The sequence below is a fragment of the Centroberyx affinis genome, unplaced genomic scaffold, assembly GCF_046629955.1.
Source record: "Centroberyx affinis isolate AG114_WGS23_722 - 3 ecotype Tasmania unplaced genomic scaffold, CSIRO-AGI_Caff_v1 ptg003508l_1, whole genome shotgun sequence".
NCBI classification, from domain to species: Eukaryota; Metazoa; Chordata; class Actinopteri; order Beryciformes; family Berycidae; genus Centroberyx; species Centroberyx affinis.
In genome coordinates, this window is record NW_027281457.1 from 76,020 (window position 1) to 94,592 (window position 18,573).

General features: G+C 42.1%; 1 protein-coding gene across 1 annotated transcript in view; it reads right to left on the reverse strand.

Annotated features, from left to right (window-relative positions):
* Positions 1-2,094: 2,094 nt before the first annotated feature.
* The window catches only part of LOC139661314 (rho guanine nucleotide exchange factor TIAM1-like), a 65,691-nt gene continuing 49,212 nt past the window's right edge, over positions 2,095-18,573 (reverse strand). Inside the window, exons 18-30 of the mRNA XM_071539749.1 lie at positions 12,134-12,358; positions 11,644-11,712; positions 11,402-11,527; positions 10,680-10,788; positions 9,648-9,827; positions 9,312-9,430; positions 9,024-9,132; positions 7,652-7,710; positions 7,150-7,254; positions 5,784-5,869; positions 5,406-5,578; positions 5,081-5,220; positions 2,095-5,023 (exon numbers count right to left, since the gene is read on the reverse strand). Of these exons, the coding sequence (XP_071395850.1) occupies positions 4,529-5,023; positions 5,081-5,220; positions 5,406-5,578; positions 5,784-5,869; positions 7,150-7,254; positions 7,652-7,710; positions 9,024-9,132; positions 9,312-9,430; positions 9,648-9,827; positions 10,680-10,788; positions 11,402-11,527; positions 11,644-11,712; positions 12,134-12,358 (1,995 nt within the window). The 3' untranslated portion in view covers positions 2,095-4,528. The remainder of the gene's footprint in view (positions 5,024-5,080; positions 5,221-5,405; positions 5,579-5,783; positions 5,870-7,149; positions 7,255-7,651; positions 7,711-9,023; positions 9,133-9,311; positions 9,431-9,647; positions 9,828-10,679; positions 10,789-11,401; positions 11,528-11,643; positions 11,713-12,133; positions 12,359-18,573) is intronic.

The window sequence follows — 18,573 nt, forward strand, 5'->3', positions numbered from 1 at the left end:
CAGAGAGAAACAGCCTCTATCCACGCAGTGAAGTGACCAGCGCGCCATCCCTATAGCAAGTAGCGCGTAACGCAACCCAAGTTATTCCCAACACGGTCCTTTCCACTCCGCGTTACTCCATCGCATAAAAAACACGAAATATCATCACCACCGGTCACATGAAACCAACTTCCCTGCACCCTCAATCATTCGGTAACATCTTGTGAACAAAAAAAAACAGTCTGTGGAAAAATAGCAGACTAAATTGAACACGTCCACTTTTTACTCACTAGACCTCGGTGCGCATCCAAGGCAGGAGCAGAGGGGAATAGGAGCGCGAGATCAGCGTCAAGCCAACCAGATTAAAAATAAAACGACTTCCGGTAAAGTTTTTCAAAATTAAACCGTTTTTGACAAACATCTTGCGTTTTTGAGTAATAGGCCTGTGATATCATATCAGAAAAAATAACTTCCAGTTAGTAGATTAAGCGACGATAGGACGGTCTATTCAACATTATTTCACCAAGTTTATACAGTTTCCATGTAGAGACGGTGTAGGTTTTCTACTTGGAAATATAATATTTTTAAAGAGGGATTTGTAGTAGCCTAAATGAGAAAAATCTAAAATGTTACACACCTGAATACATTTGTAATTATTATTTTACGCTTTTATTTTGAAGGCAAATTCACCTCACATCCGGTCTAATTCTGGCGATCTCTGGCCAGTTTGGCTGACTCCGACTTGGATTAAAGAGCAGATGGATTGGCAGCGGTTCCCTGCACCGGTCCTGATGAGAGGAGAATAATCTTCAGGTTACAGTGCAGATGCCAGATTATCTCCCGCTGCAGCAGAGAAAGGTCTTTATCTGGCCGGACGGCCGGGAACGCTCCCTGCGGTCCCGGCCTTCTTGAATAGGGGCTCATCAATTTTAGATTCCAATCTGGGCTGTGAATACATAGCGCCACCTGATGCGCCAACTGCGCACGAAAACAAAATCACTCACTGTAATATCCTTATAATATCCCTAGATGGATTTATTGTGTGCCGTTTATAGTGACCTGATCGTACCTTATTGTTTTTCTTTTGTTTATTTTATCTCCTATCACTATTATTCCTTTAATTATACTGGGATTTATTTATTTGACATTTGGGATATATTTGCTGTGGCATTTATAGACCTGTATCCTTCTGAAATTAATTAAAGGATTACTTGCTCCTTTTTCGTAAGGGCACGTCTATCATGTCTGATTATTTTCCACTGGGTTGAAAACCTGTTTCAGGCTGTTGCTCTGTGGAACATGCTTGATTCAAAGTGAGACCCGAAAGACGCAAAGAGATTTCAGCCAACAAATTCTACCCTCCGGTGCTGTTTACCCTACTTAAAATTTGGTGCACCAGATTGATGTCTAAAAGCAAGATCCGCCTTACCTCAGAATTTACTTGTGTTTCTATCATAATATTCGTGATCTCTCTCTCTCAAAGCTATAACCATAGACCCTCTGATCTGTAATTCCACCGAGCTCCTACACTGACAAATAGTTAAAGACAACCTTAATTAACTCACAGAATAAGCCTTCTAGGTCTACTCATATGGCAACAATACATTTCACACCCATTTAGATGTTTAGCTATGCTTCAAAACATGCAAAAATTATATTTTGGACACTGGAAATTAGTTTTCTTCTTATGCAGTGTACCAATATATTTGCAAGTCCAAAATATATTTAGACTACTTAAAAGATATTTTGGAAAAAATGCCATCCATATGTACAACTAAACACATCACTGAACATACTCTGAAGTATCTGTGGAATGTGTTTTCTTCAGTATGGGTAACATCATCACAGTCATCAAAGTCTGCCTCCCATTCATTGCAGCTGTAGTCTTGCCTTTGACATTTCAGATATAAATTATACTTTCAAGATGACCTAGTTAAAAAAAAAAGTGCTCGTTAAACCCCGACTCCATTTGGTATTTTATTCCATGCCATATGTTCAATTAACTGGGGGGCTATCATTCCTTTTAATTTTTTATTTAAAATTTTAAAATCGTCTGGGTCTCTTAATTGCCCTCAGAATAAGACTTGTTCATCATCACAAGAGTAAAGTGACCCATCAAAATTCAGAATGTTTTTTTCTCCCCTTTTATTTCCACTCACACTTAGCCCTAAAGCCATTGCCATGGAATGCAGTTTTCAGATTGGAAATTAGATCTACAACTTTGTCTGTAGTTGATTAACTAACCTACTTTGCCTTTCATTTGACCACCTACGAATGTGATCTACCACAACTTCTGAGAAGATCCTATAACTCAGGCTGAGATAATTACACTAAATTAAAAATTATTCTTTAGTGCCACCTGCTGGATTGTTACCAGAAAATATAAAAACTCACCAATTCAAGTCATATACACAAGGTTGTAACTCCCAATTCCATGCTTTTTCAACTTCAAAGTTATGCTGTTAAAGCGATGAATAATTACCACTTTCAAAGAAAATTAAATTTAGAAAATTTATTTTCCTGATAACATAAAAATGGTAATACTCCACAGTTGTATGTACGAACACAGTTTTAAAAGTACAAAGGGGAAAGTCAGAGGGGCTCTTTGCCTCTATAGTATAGACAGGTGATTGTACCTCACAGTCTCAAGGACAACAGGTCCTTACTGGGTTAAAACTAGTTCCTCATCACCCTGTAAGCTAAATCTAATAAATCAGCATAAGAAGAAGAAGAAGACAGTAACATCAAGAACATCCAAAGTGTATTTCCCCCCCAGTCTTCTTAAACCCTGGGTCCCAGTGACCAGAGTAGCTCACAGGTTTTCTCTCACAGTTGGGTAATAAGTGCAGATTCAATACATCCATTAAGGTGCGCATGTCTGTGTTGAACTGAGCAACCACTGTGTTGTTGTGATGAGATGTTGTGAAACAGCACAGCCTAGTGGATAAGGGAAGAAATGCAGGGGGAGAGAGAGAGAGGGTGAAGTGGAAAGAAAATTGGGAGTGTACACTTGATCTTCTTATGTAAATTTGTCCTATTTCAAGATGTCTGTCTTGTATTTAAGGCCTGTCTGCCTCAGTCAACTCCTTTGTGATTATGGTGCTGTTTGGCAGGACAAGCAGAAAGGAGCGGAGAGAGCAGAAGCAGATACCAAAAATCGGTCAGAGGATGACAAGTCAACTGTATGGCTGCTCATCTGCTCGGAGTTACAGTACGGTCTCCAATCTGTCTCTGCTGAATGCCTCCTTTCAAAAAAACAAAGAAAGTTCAAGTAAAACAGGATTGGTATGGGTATTATTACATAATTAATCAAGGACTTGGAGCCAGAAGAGCACAAGTGGCCTTTCGGGCAAAAATGGGTCCTGTATATTAAATTAAAGCTCTTGATAAGATCTATGAGTTACCAAAAGAACATGAATGAAAGATCATGACCAAGATTAAGAAACAAAATGTTGACAATATTAATGTGAAGTGTGCAAGTAGGCTAATGGCTCTCCTGTGGTATAAGCCTGCTTCTGGCACCAAACACATGCTGATGTTCCCTTGATGGATGGTCAAGGGGCGGTTTGTAATACTGGGCAGTTGAATGTGGTGTAAACAGAAAGTTCAAATAAGGTAATAATGAAATAAAGAATATCTATTGTCCAAAACATTTAAGTGGATATGCTGGGAGACATGAGCGAGCTTCAAAACAATGCATTTTTATAATATACAAGAGGTTAACGGCACTCTATTGTACTCCTGACTATACACCAGTGTGCGGCTGATATTAAGTTAAAAACAATAAAAGCACAATAAAGCTAGTTGCATTTCACTATATTTTACACAGCAGTCATAAGCCAAAAACCCCTGAAGAGAAATTCAGTAACACACAGCCCTTGAGTGTTAAAGTACAAACACAGTTTCTGAGTCAGAGAAAAATAACACCCACAATCCTGCGTTGAAAAATAGACATTTTTTTGTCCAGAAGGTCATAGTTCAGTGATCACGTCTCTTCAGTAATGTGTGTATGGTACAATAGCTGCCTGGAGTCTCTGTGTCTGTGCTTCTGTGTACTGGATGCACTTGTGTATACACACTTGCTCATCTACTCGCGTGTACATGCAGTGGAGGTCTTATTCATACGTTCACATACGATCCCACAGGTGTGCATTATGCCTGGGTGTACGTCCAAAACAGTGAGGACTCGCTCTTCCTTCTGGTTCAGTTTAAGCAGCTCGGGACGAGGAACTGCAGCCCCAACAGAAACCCCAGATAGAGCAGGATAAGATGGGGTTTTTTTCTCCCTCACTGGTGCCTCAGTGCCTCGGGATTGTCAGAACATGGGAGATGCAGGTGAAGTGGGAAGGAGAAGGCTGAGTCGAGACACAGGGAGGATTGTTTTGAGTTTTAATTCCTTCTATACATGTCTATATAATGTCTTTTCCTCCAAATTCTCCTTTTTAAAGCTTGTATCCTATCTCTCTCCCACTTCCTTCCTCCCACTCCCAGTGTCTGTGCGGAGTGGGAGAATCCATCCTCTCGTTACCTCGTCTGCCATCGCTCCCCTTCAGAAGACGTCGCTGTTGCACCCGTTGGCGTAGTCGTCCCGCCGCACCCAGATTACGTCGTGGTCCTTGTCGGCGGCCCCCTCCACTGCACACTGCTTCAAGGGAGTGAGCTTCAGAGGGGGGGCTGTGCAGCGGGACAGCAGGGGGACACCGGGGGACTGGAGGGAGTCCTCCTGCCCAGGAGAGGCGGCCGAGTCCGAATCACTCGCACGGTTCATTTGATCACCTTCCTCCTCTTGTAGCGCACTGTGCACACTTCCCGTCTCTGTCTCGACCCCTCCGTTCAGGTTGTGGCTCCTCGTCTCTCCGTCCCGCAGATCGAGTCCTTCCATTTTCCCCTCCAGGCTGGCGGGTTCTGCCGATGAGGCTCGGACAGACTCGCAGTACTCGTCGTCGTCGCTCAAAATGTCCGTCTCCTTTACCTGCCCCGCCTCAACGCTCTGGTCGTCGTAGCAACCCAGGTCGAACTGCTCCTCCACCCAGCGGTCCGTGTCCTCTCCTTGAGGTTTGTGGGTTTGGAGCAGGGCATGCTGGGACAGTGGCGAGTCAGCGGAAGGGTAGGGAGGGTGATGGTGGGAGGGGTCGGAGTCGCTGCTGCTGTTGTTGTTGCCGTGGAAAACCAGGTCGGTGTCGATGGTGAAGCGGTTCCTCACAAGCTTCCTGCGGCCCAGTGTCCGAGACGGAGCCGATGCTAAACAGACAGGGCAAAGTTGGTGGAAATAGGATTACAACACACAATTAAAGCCATATCTTATGTAAATAAAGTCATGTAGAAACTTTCTTATAGATGTAGTAAGTGTGCGGAATTATTGGCATAATAAATGTCCCTTGTTCTTTGATCCCCAACAGCATATGGATGGTCTTAAGCTTTCTCACCCGCTCTGTTCATGGCGGGCCGCGCCCCTTTGAGGGCACACAGGCGTTTGCCCCCGAAGGGGACATACTGCTGGTTGGGTGGCAGAGATTCTGTTTTAAGAAGCTGGCGACGCTGCTTTTCCCTCAGGATGGAGTGGACTGCTTTCAGGAAGTCCTTCTTACTCTCCGGAGAGCTGCAAATGGGACAAACGCACACACTCTCGTAAGAACACAATCGCATTATGCCACACATGCAGTACTATACACCATTTAATCATAATATAAGCCATTTAGAGGTTTTTATCCAAAGCATGTTACAGTACCATGAGTGCATACATTTTGAATATAGGTGGCCAGTGGGAATTGAACTTGTGTGTGTAGGATTTGGAAAAAACATACCTGCAGCACAACTGGAAGGTTCTCTCTGGTCTTCCCTCAGACTCAGACCTTGTGTGAACTATCTCACACACTGCTGTACCTTCAGAGTCTGAGAAAGTGGGGGAGAGAGAGAGATGTGACCTACATTTATAAAAGGATTCACTTAATTTCAGTCATCAATTCCTTTCCCTTTAACAACTGACCATTAGGCAGATTAATGATCACACTTGAGCCAAACTGCCAGAGGGTTGATTTAAAGTTCGTCTAGGAAAGGGATGTGAAGAAGATTGTGTGCAGATCTACTAATGAGTATTTATCTGTTTTGTTTACAAAGATTATCATTTATTTTTGGTGGGAGAGGACATTCAGAGGTTTGGGTTTGGGTTACAAACCCTCTCACAGGCCAATAATCTTTGAATGACCTTGAAATAAAAAATGCTGGATTTATTCATTCCATTTCTTATAATGTAAGATTTGGCCTGAAGTGATGTACAAACAATTTCTTGGGGCAGGAGCAAAAATTGTGTACGGGCACCACCAGAATACTGATCCTAAAGTCCTGGGACAAAGTGTCTCTCTCATAATATTGCGAGATTAACTTTAGGTAACCACACAGACTTTCAGTGCAGCTTCCAGCTTCTGAATTCAAACGACCAACAAAGATATTCTCAGAGTATGAGCTCATCTATGCATGTATTTAACACAAACTGTAGAAAATGAAAAAAAAATCCAAAACCCATGCTCATTTTTCCCCATAGTGAATAGACTTCCATCTCCATTATACAAGCATTTGGCTGACTGACAATATCAATTTTGCGGTCTGTGCTCCCCTGGCAAGAGAGATTAAACAGTCTCCACGGGCTTCATCAAAGAGCTCCGTCTGAACAAGCCAATTCTTGTCCAATACAGATAGCAGACTAATGAGCAGATAGCAAAAGTCAAGAAATGTAATGAAAATGAAATTGTTTGGCTATGGAATGAGGTAGGTAACACAGCTCATCTATTCCAATTATATTAGGTTCTAGCCTTAATCTCACTCCATTTTGAAAAGCTGGGGAAACATGAGCCAGCTGAAGAGGGGTGTCACTTATCGGTGAGGTGTCAGGCCTACATTAAACACCTCATCACCTGTCTTACTTGTTTGTTCTGTACTTTTAGCTAAATTCAGGTTGTTGTTGAAATAGCAAGCCAACACCTTACCCATTACAAAACTGGCCAAAGACTGTATGATTGGCTGTGAGATTGACCAATCACTGAGCTTGCACCCCCTGAGGAACCTCATTCTGAATGTCAAGTTCACCAGTGGGTAAAGTGCTTCAGGAGACTTTGGAGGAATGGCAACACGAGAATAGAAAAATATTTATGCTGCAAGCTACTGTAGTTAAATAGACATACTTGCAAGGGCACGGACTTGGAGAGAGTCAGTTGAGATCATGTGACGGAAACGGAAGGGATCCTTGTCATCGTTTACAGACGCACGATGAGATCCACCCTGGAATAGAGATATTGATTGGATATCAAACATAAGCACTGCAATACATCAACATGACAGCAGAGGGTGCAAGAGTGCAGTAACAGAAGAGTGATTGGTTGGGTGGTTTCAAAGACAGAACCATCTACTGTACTGTAGTGGGGTGCAGTATAGTGTCTTAAATCTAGTCTACAGCCTATTACTGCTCTCTTTCACAAACTCTGCCTACAGTCTCCATGATGGAAGACGCTGACCTTAATTTCTTTGTGGCCTCAATGTGCCTCCAAAAATAAAAAGCCACTTTGAAAAGCACTGCGGAGGAAGGCCCTGGGCCCCCCAACCGGTCAACAGACATCCTCCTACACAGTGTGCCTCAGACTGGAATTAATCAACAGAAAACAGGAAAAATAGCACTTACGATTTTTTTCCTCTGCTTGGAGCAGTCTTTGTACACAAAGACAACTGCTGTTTTGAACACTAAAAGAGGGCAAGGGAGAGATGAAGAAGGAGAATGAGAGAAACCATTAGGATGAGCTGCACTCATTCACCACATATATAAAAGACATCCTGCTGCACAATTTACTACAGCGAGAGCTTGCGGCATCGTGTCAATGGAGTCTTTCAGATACAGCATTTAAGAGAAAAAAATGCCTGAAACTATTGACACACATAAGCAGCACGAGAGATGAAAATGGACCAGAGTCACGAAATGGCAAATACAAAGCAATGACTTTCGCTTACTATCGCCTTGCAAGGGAAAGCCCTTATGGATGTAATATTTATTCATTCACAGTGTCCCAAGTCAAGTCGCATTTTAAGGCAGGTGCCGCTTGTGGGTCTGGATCACTTTTGAGGGAAGAGTGTGATCCCATTAATGTGAATATGAAATGCTGCACTTCACATGAAAAGTAAAAAATGATAATGGATAGGTCCCTCATGCAATATGCCCATGTATTGGGCATTTTACCAAGTCTATTTCTGTTCCACCCGAGATATCACCCGACAGCAGACTATCTAATGGGATCTGGGATAAAGTGCCATGACAGACAATGAAATTATGCTGCCACACACTGAAAGTCTTCAGACTTATTCCATTACGGTCATATTTAATGTTTCTCTCGAGCAGAAGACATTCAAGTATTCAATTCAGCTCAAGCAGAATTGTTTTGTTGCTGTGTGGGTAGTTATTCCTGCTCCAAACAGCACCTGGGAAAAGTCCCGCTGTGCACAGAGCATCTACAACCTAAAAATATTTGAGTTTGCCCATCTACCACAGAACAACCTACATTATTTCTCTAGTATTTAATATACGAAGATGAGCTCTTTCCAGTTCATCTGTCATGTCAAATCCTGCAGAATGACAGGATTTTCAAAGTTATGTAATTTTATGACCAAGCCTGTCAATAAAGATACAGTCTGGAATTTTACTATCTACATTTTTTTATATATATATATATATATTCATATAGATCCAAGGGTTTGACTTGCAGCTGAAAAAATAAGCCTTTGGAGCTTTTTAACCCACCATAACTCAAAATTGTGTGTCCTGTGTATAAAACCGTATAAAAAATGTAAACACCTTTTACAGAATCAAAAATGCATGCAAAATTCATGTTCAGTTGTCACATACTGCCAGCCTTTGTGTAAATTGCTGAGACGACAACCTTTAGAATCGAAAATCTTCGATCCAATAAATTACTAAAAGCAGTGGCAGTGCGGTAGAGATTCAACATAGGGCGTCATACTGCATGTAATCCAATATGGATTGGGCCTTTAAAGCTAAGGCTTACCGAAAGCAGCCAAATCTGGGTCCTTTTTGCTCTTGATCAGAGAGGATGGAGGGTTGATCCACACCACAGTAGCATGCAGCAGCAGATCCCCCATCGAGAGGTCAGCCACCTGGGACACACAGGGAGTTAATGTGCTAAACAGATCAAACAATATTTTAAAAGATATCTAGGGGTACTCATTGGACTCACAATAGATTATCTTTACTAAAAGGCATTCATGCTCTGAATATTTCTATTATATACGACTACTGCCATCATATCAAACATCATGGCCACTGTGATTTATACCTCCTTTTTATCTGCAGTCTGTTCGTTGATGAGCTGGTCGAAAACAGCTCCATACTCCTCATGAAGCTTTTGCATCTCGTTGATGTGGCTCGCCACCTTGTTCATGGCCTTCATCGCAACTGAGTGGACAAAGAGGGATCATGGTAAACTCATACTATACATACCATAATATGTTAGAGACTAATTAATGAGTGTGCCATCTTAGCTGGAGGAGCAGAAATGACTTTAATCTCCATCACATACACTGTGTATTACACCGTATATAAGCGTTACACCAAAAAGTACACATGAATAAGAAAAGATAGCCAGTCCAGTCAGACAGGCACAGAGATTTACCGTCCAGGTGGTAGTGTTCCTCACTGTCGGGGTCAGTGAGAGAGTAGAGCTCCTTCAGCAGCAGTGGGTACTTCAAGACCCTCTGGATGGGTTTGATCAGGTACGACTCCAGGGTGGATGAGTGCTGCTGTCTGGGGTTTCTCTCCGCCAGGAAAGCCTTGAAGTCTGGGTCCGTCTTAGCTGGAGGAGCAGAAATACGAGCGTTCATTCAATCAATCATTCATTTAGTTAACTCTATCCACTTATTCCTTTTCAGGGTCACGGGGGATGGGAGCCAATCCCAGTACACACCTAGTGGAAGGCAGGGAAACACCCTGGATAAGTTGCCAGTCCATCACAGGAAATACAAACACATGAGCTGATATAATGAAAGACAACTGCATATGAAAGGTAATCTATTGTACTTCATGGAGTGCTTCTAATATTTTAGGATGAAAAACTGTCCACTAAGCAGGCAGCACGAAAATGGATAGCAAGTTAAATATGGTTAAGTTAAACATTTATTCAAATTGAATGGCATTTGTGAAACTTGTTGTGTGCATTTATTTCTTTTTAAGACAAATCAGACTCCACATTGCACTTTCAAATGCTTCTGTACAGTATGATCAATTGCACAGTGAGTTAGTCTCAAAGAACTAACTGTTGTGTCTTTAGAGTTTAGAGTGCTGATACTGCAGCTGCCCCTCTGCTGCAGCTCACATGAGCAGACTGAAACAATGATAAGCTTGTAGTTTGGCTTTTGATGCGCTCTCCCCTCTGGCTTGTGGTTCTGTCATCTTCTTCACTGAGCCAAGCCTCCTCTTATACTATTACAGTAGCCCTTCAGCTATCACTAGCCTTACAACAACCACTCAGTGCAGATTTACGGCAATGTCATGGATGGTAGAGAGCATAAAAAAAAAAGGTCTTAACCACCTTCAGGTCATCTTTGACATACTGCGCTCATGCTTATCAAGTATACTATGACTATCAGAGGAGCAAGTGAGCGCTGTGTGATCAACACCAGTTAAGAATGTGTGTGCATGTCTTCACCTTTAGCCAGGACCTTGGGGACCTTGGTGTGGCTGGCGCAGAAGGCGCTGTATATCTTGAAGCGATCGGCATAGTATAGGAACGAACCACCCAGGGAGAACAGCACTTTCTGTGGAGACACGTGACAGAGGATCATGTTATGGTATCACAATGTAAATATCCATTATTCATCAAGCCTCTCCAGGGAGATTCCAGTCCAGGTACCTTCAATCACCACATGTATTATGATCTAAATGGGAAGCTGTTTGTTGTGCAAGAAAATCACTTTTCTGAGTGACACATTGCAGAATAAGCAAATAGCTCAGTTGTGTTTGGCCCCTCCTTTTAAAATTCAATGAGAATGCAGTGTTTCCTTTACATTCATTTAGCTGCAGTGACCCCAACAACTAGACAAAATTTAAATAAAATGACCTGTACTTCTTGCTGAGTCTGGCCAAGACAAATTTGGGTAAACACACGTATCCATACAATTGCAACATATATCATGTTCATATATCATGATGGAGACATACAAATAAGAGTGATTCTTAAACTGCAGCACCTACTGGAACTGATCCAGAATTGGGCCCAGGAGTGAACCTGGGTCTCAGAATCAAAATTACTTCCAACCCCCACATCTTTAAAAAAAAAAAAAAAAAAATTCTGCAAGAGACACTGGGATGTCATTGTGTGTACTGGGGGAGGTGGAGGATTGAAAAATTAGCAAGACAATCTTCCCTCACCTTAAACTGCTCCACCCTCTCCAGTTTGTCCAGATCTGGCACCAGTCTGATTCCATCTTCTAGGGTCTGCAGAAACTCCACCTGGAACTCCACCATCTCCCCAAGGTTACCAAACAAAACGTCCAGCTACAACACACACAGAAGAGTCATTCTGACAATGCTTTCACCTTAAGAGTACAGTTAAGAGTTATATTTAAGTATACCTACAACATCTTGGGTGGTAAAGATCAAGAAGAAAGTACCTCATCCTGTGTAAGGAAGCTCTCCTTCTGCAAGGGCGTCAAGTAGCGCTCTATTAGGCAGCTCAGGTCCTGAAAGACACGTAAGCATTTGAGATATGAATGAGATCAGTGTGAGATCAGATGTTCACACAGGTACGAAACAGAGCATTTGTAGGTCTCTGTTTGTGGTGAGGTTGTTAATGTGGTGTCATCGTGGCTGAATTTAAATAACAGAACGTGAAGGGTGTCAAATCAGATGTCACAGGTGTGAACCAAATCCTCCATGACACAAACAAAAACGCCGAAAACATGTCAATGTAGTGCATGCCTATCAGGCTGATTGTCACACTCACAATCACAATAACTGAGTGCAGCTTTGCCCAAATGGTCATGAACATGAGATCCTGCGAGTGTCTTTTGTCAGTGAAAGAATACAGAAATCATTGGGTGACTGACTGGATAATGACGTGTGTAGATTGACACACACACTCTCCACAGAGTTGGTACTGACTTTGACATAGGTCTTCTCTGTCTCCACCAGCTCACTGATGACCTTGCGGAGTTTATCTGCGTGGGAGAGCTGTCTCTGGGTGGCAGAGCCTGCTGTGGGCGGTATGGCTGACACGGGGCTGGGAGAGAGGGAGGACGAAGACGAGGAAGAGGAGGATGACATAGGGCACTCCAGGGGATTCATGTCATGGAGACTGCGGCAGAAGGCGGTGACCTGCTCCGTGCTCTGGACAGACAGACAAAACAAAGACATCTTGTCATTTTCTACACATTTGTTTTATACTTTTATTTCAAGAAATCAGAATTAATTTTCCAGTTACATACAGTATACCATATATCATTGGTTCATATCCTTGCTATATATTTTTTGCAGAAGAAAGGAGAGGGAAAACATAATAGAAGGATAAACTTATACTTATAAGTAAATATTTCTACACATTTTTAAGACATTTAGGAATTTAGAATGACATCTTTTGTTGTGTTACTTTTCAACACACCATGTAGGTCAAGAAGTGCTGCTATTCACGCATCTGTAACATGTTGTGTTGAAAAGTAGCTGTCGTCCCAGACTAGGTTCACCAGTGTGCTGAGAATGGTGCATTGTTTTTGAGAGCCTTGAGGAAAGAGAAATATTTTCTCTTAACAGAGGTTCATTCAAAAAAATCAGATGTGTTCAATGTAGCCTTCAAAGGGCTCTTGAACTTGAAAAGCCCCTCCTCCTATGCTCATCCAAGTGCAATTACCTGATATACACTATAACCATCCACAGATGGAAAACTCAGTTACAAAACATCGTGGAAATCTCCTCACCGTTTGAAAGACAGATGCACACACACAAAAGTGCATCTATGTGCTTTTGTCAAAAACTGCAGCAAATAATAAATGTGCAGCACAGATACAAAACCAAACCTACAAATACATTCTTGAAAAACCTGCCTAAACAATGCCACACCCAAAGCCCTGGTATAAAAAATGCCAAACATGAACAGACCTGCCAAGCCAAGTCCTGCCAAGCCAAGTCCTAAGGTAGCAGGTCTAGTGTTCCAATAATGGGTGGCTACCTTCAAAACAGGACTATCCCTCTCTACCTGCCTCTGGCTCTACCAGCAGATATTATCCAACATTGCTGCTACCGTTTCACTTGAATGTCATAAAATCCTTATCCAGCGGCAGTGGAGATCATGAGAGTCCCAAGTTTTGCAGAGTGAGGCTCACTGACTTTCAACAACAACTTGTACCTGGTACCATGTGTACAGTCAGTCTTGTTAGGAACTAATGTACAACAGGAGTGTAGAAGCATGTTAGCAAGGTTAGGAATTACACAAAGAAACCCACACAAGAACAGAAATAGACAGGATCATGAGGTTCTGTCCACATCTAGTTCTTTCTTTCACAGTCCTAAGGCCTTGAATATGAACACAAGCGTGTAGGAGGGAGGGAGGGAGGGAGGGAGGCAGAGAGAGAATACCATGGGTGTGGATGTGTTAAGACAAATCTGAAACGCACCATGATGACATGACAATACGCAAAACACAAATATTGATCTTTTCAATGTTTGTCAGTACAACCACCTAAACTCAAGCCTGATCAAAATTACCACTAACTAGGGGTTCATCTCAAATATTAGTGGATTTGTCTACTGTTGAAATTGTTTGCGTGCCAAGACCAGACAGGCTGTTGCAAAGGCTGAGAAGTCTGTTGAGAGACAGAGAGAGAGAGGGAGTGAGAGAGAGGGAGAGAGGAACATTAACATCCTTTCACCGTCTAATAGATTAGATGACAGTCTAATCTGTAGAAAATGAATGAGCTCAGCCCACACACATTGCAGCACATTACTAATTGCAATGAAATTATATTCAAAATTTAACCTAAAACTAACCCCAATCCTAACCTTAACACACAATAATTTTAACCCTAACAACCATTCATAAAGTAAAGCTTTTAGAAATGAAGAGAAAAATCACTTAACAAGGAAGAAGAATTACCAGGTGTGGGAGATTTTGGACTCTATTGCAGTACACACACACACACACACACACACACACACACACACACACACTAAAACCACCACAAAGCAGCAAAACTCAGGACAATAGTGTCACTCACTATAGTGGAACTACTGTCTGTTTTGCCAAACTGTGTATCTCTGTATAGTAGACGGAACACAATGCATGAGCAATCAAATTGGTTGACTCAGTTTGATGTGATTAATGCATCCAGTTCAATCCTGCATCCATCATTGTCATTTCAGCGCCATTTCAGAAATATTTTTGCAGCAATATGTACATACATGACATACAAAGATACAAAGCCCTCATCTGTGTGTGCATGGTGAAAGTGTTTATTTGTTGTCATCCCTCATAACACACTGCGTCTGCTGGTGCCGTTCTACTGATTGATTTAAGGACGGCTGGTCAACTCGGGACATGGGCTGTCTTTGCCGATTCCACGGCTTGTCTCCTGGTGGGCTGGAGCTCATGACGCACACTATTTTCCATTGTGGTATTCAAACCAGTTCTACCACACTGCTGGACACGCACACACACACACACACAGGATTTGACAGACATGCCAGATTTGATATTGAATCTCATTCCTTCAAGTCAAAACAAGCCTCTACAGCCACTTGAAGAAAACTACTTTCATAACATTGAAGGGCATCTACCCACAACAAATACACCAGAAGTGCGCGATGTAAAAACAACAACAAGAAATAAACTCAACAGATCATAGAGCTCATCCTTGGTAAATGTTTTAGACTGCAACGTCAGCACCACTTACACTGACAGACCAGCAGAAATCATGTTCTAACTTGCATTGCACACACATTTTAATGTAATCAAACTCCCCTACTTGGTCTCACTCAAAAGAGACACAAGACAAAGACACAAAACAGGCAAAGAGAAAAATATGTTGCCATATTGACTTATGTAAGCAATATGTAATCGGGAAAGGAAGGTTGCATCCTCAAATCCATTTACAAAAATGACGAGAAAGAGCAAGAATGAGACAGAGAGAAAGAAAAAGACGAAAAGAGAGAGAAAATGATGCAGGGATAACACATGTATGTCCGTATACACATGAAACAGAGCAATGACATTGACGGTCCTGCCCCTCCTAATGGGGTTTCACCCTTGACAGCCAGAGGAATTAGTGACAGCCAAGTGACAGATGGAGCAGTGGCAGAGACAGAGAGATGGCAGCAGGACGGGGATGGAGACAGATAGACTGCACCGGCAGTGATTAATGAGTCAAGAGTGACAATGCACAAATCTTCAATTGGCTATTGTGTTGATAAAAGGGTGACACAAATATGGTAAAAAATAATAATTCTGATTATTTTGACACATATCATTATCATTTGATTTGATGATTTAAAGAACAAAACTGTTTCGACCATTTTGGGCATTCAAAATGAAATGTTTCCTTATTGGAACTATTCTACTTCTACAATCAATAATTGAAAACTAAAAATGCAATATACGATTTTATATAATTAACTGTAGAGCCCTAATTGACGATATGCCATTTGTTGGGCACTTATCCAAAGTGTCTTGCTGTACTGTGAGTGTATATTTAAGTAATAAGGTATGAGGGAGTGCCATGTTTGGCACTGGTGCCAATAAACACAGTGTAGCAGGACCTCAAGAATTTTATTGCTTTTATACAACATTTTTACAGTAGTATCAAGCATGAAACAGATAGAAGATAAAGGTTTGGGGTTTTAATATCATAAATGTATTTTTACCATCTGCCAAGAAAAAACACAGTTCAGCATTGCTACGCATTGAAGATCTTTGTTTGCTTCATTCCATTCAAGTGTAAACAAGGCAGAGTGATACTTTTCGAGTTAAAAAGGTTTTTTTTTTTTTATATAAGCACAGAACATAGAACACCTCTCGTCCAATCACAATGCATAGGCAGACACAAATCTTGTATACATCTTTAGAATGGGTGGCCCAGTGGGAATCGAACCCCTAACCTTGTTGGTACCATGATGAACATATTGAGCCCTACAGGACAGGACCATATTGACACCACAAGCGATCACATCACACACACACACACACACACACACACACACACACACCAGAGTGTAATGCTCACCAGCTGTAACATATCATAGATGGATTCGGACGAGTGTTTGGAGTTCCTGCTCCTCCTAAAGGCTGACATGCTGGCTCAGGTCTCGCAGGTCAAACAGAGTTCAGGAAGAAGTCGGGTCCTGTCCAGGTAGCTTCCATTCCTCTGCGTCAGTCAGTCTTTCAAGCCAGAGACAAGGCAGGTTTTCTATCTTCCCCCAAGATGGATGGATGCTTAACTACTCTAGCCGACTTGATCAAAACTGTAAAATTAAATGCCTACTATCCAGCACTCACACTGCTCTGCGGAAGACTACTGAATGCCGTTAAAGGAAACACCATCACAGCTGAAAAAATAGGACATTGAACAGATTGAATAGAACAGATTGCAATAAACAACAGCCCTGTCATCACCAGCAACCTTGTCACCTCACTCCTACAGCGTCTATCCAATCAGTCTGTCTCTCAATGCCCTGATTGCCTCTGCATCCTCCTCTGTCATCTCTCCGTTTCCCCCTCACTCTGTTGCTGTCTATCTTCCGTCTCTTGCTGTCTCTCTCTCTCTGTCTGTTTTGCCTCTCTCTCACTCTCCAAGAAGCAGAAGCAGCAGCCCAGCAAACAGCACAAGAAAACACTAAATAATAAGAACAAACATCACATCCTCACAGGAGATGGAGAAAAAGAGGGGAAGAGATGGGAGGGAGAGAGAATGAAGGGGATAGAGTGAGAGGTGAAGAAGTAGTGGGTGGTGAGAGCCATAGAGTCAAACAGGGAGAGACAACAGACATCTGGCATGCCAGTCTCTCTCTCTTTCTCTCTCTCCCCCCCCCCACACTCTTCCTCTCTCATCACAGCCCAGAAAGACTCATGCCATCACACTGGAAAAGTACAGCAGCCTTAAAAAAAGAAAAAAAGTAAAGATTATGTATTTGAGCTCACTCTCTCTTATATTTGCAAATAAGTCTTGGCGTTTCTCTTAAACTGCTCTGAGCATCAGATGTGTCAGATTTGCCACATAGCACAATATAATCAGTGCCAGAAAGATTAGATAATCCGAGGAACGAATGTGAAAATCAATTTAATACACTTTTCCACAATGAATTAACAACGTACCCGACACTATCTGAATTGCCCTAATGCAGTAAACACCATCCTTTTATTAGTCAGATAAATCCTAAAGAATTATTGGCAAATACTACCTGATCCATGTCGGTCTGACTGGAGCTCAAAGGATCAATTCAAATACCATGTCTCTTTCTCAGAAGCTCTGACATAACTTTCCTGTGGCATCATTGTATGGTTAGTGCTATTATCATACCTGCTGCAGGCTTGTCATTCCTGAAGAACAAGACTTATGCAATACTAGCGGCCATGCCTTGATTTTCAACTGATTTGCAGATCTGAGAACGGAGATAAGAAAATGTGAAAAGAATGTGAGGATTTTGTTCCCCCAAGTATGGATATCGATTGCTGGTACTTTTCTAACTCTCTGTGATTAAAATCTTACTTGCAATCCCAAGTCTTACGAACAAAATGATCAAGTCAAAACTTGGCAATGTAGCCTCCAAGCATGATACTCACAAACACGACTGGTTTTAACATTACACATCAAGTCTGATCAAAGCACCATCTCAGTCTTCTTGTTAATCCCAAACCCAGCAGCAACATGTGCACACACACACACACACACACACACACACACACACACACACACACACACACACACACACACACACACACACACACCAATAGACAGAACTTGGAGCTCTGTTCCCTAACACATGAAACCAAACAGCTTAGCAAAAGATGAGTAAACAAAGACAGGCAACAAGTGAATAGAGAGGAGACTCCAGGTAGCCATACCTTTTCTCCAGTTAGTCCCAATACACACAGTGCCTATTTCAGTCCCACCCATTACAGCAGAGAGGAAGAGCAGGAAGAAGAGGGGGGAGGGAGGAGCAGTGAGGCAAGAACAAACCTGCTCTCACACCCGCCCGCTAAAACCATGCAATGTGTGAGCCAGGATAAACAGAGATTACACATATCCACACACTTGGCATGCACATACCCACAGATAATTACACACACTTGGTATTTGACAGGAAAAAAACTGGACTGATGTCATCCAGCTGGAGCAATGTCACTCTATATAGTATGTGAATGTATATAGTGCCAATAGAAACTTTGAGCACATGCTTCAGAGACACACCAGAGAGGACAGGCATGTACATATCAATATATGTCTATGAACACACACACACAGAGCGAGAGAGAGAGCGTAAGACTCTTAAAGTTCACGTTTCATCTGAAATCAGGGAAACATGCAAATCCATAAATCCCTACAAGGAATGATGGGATA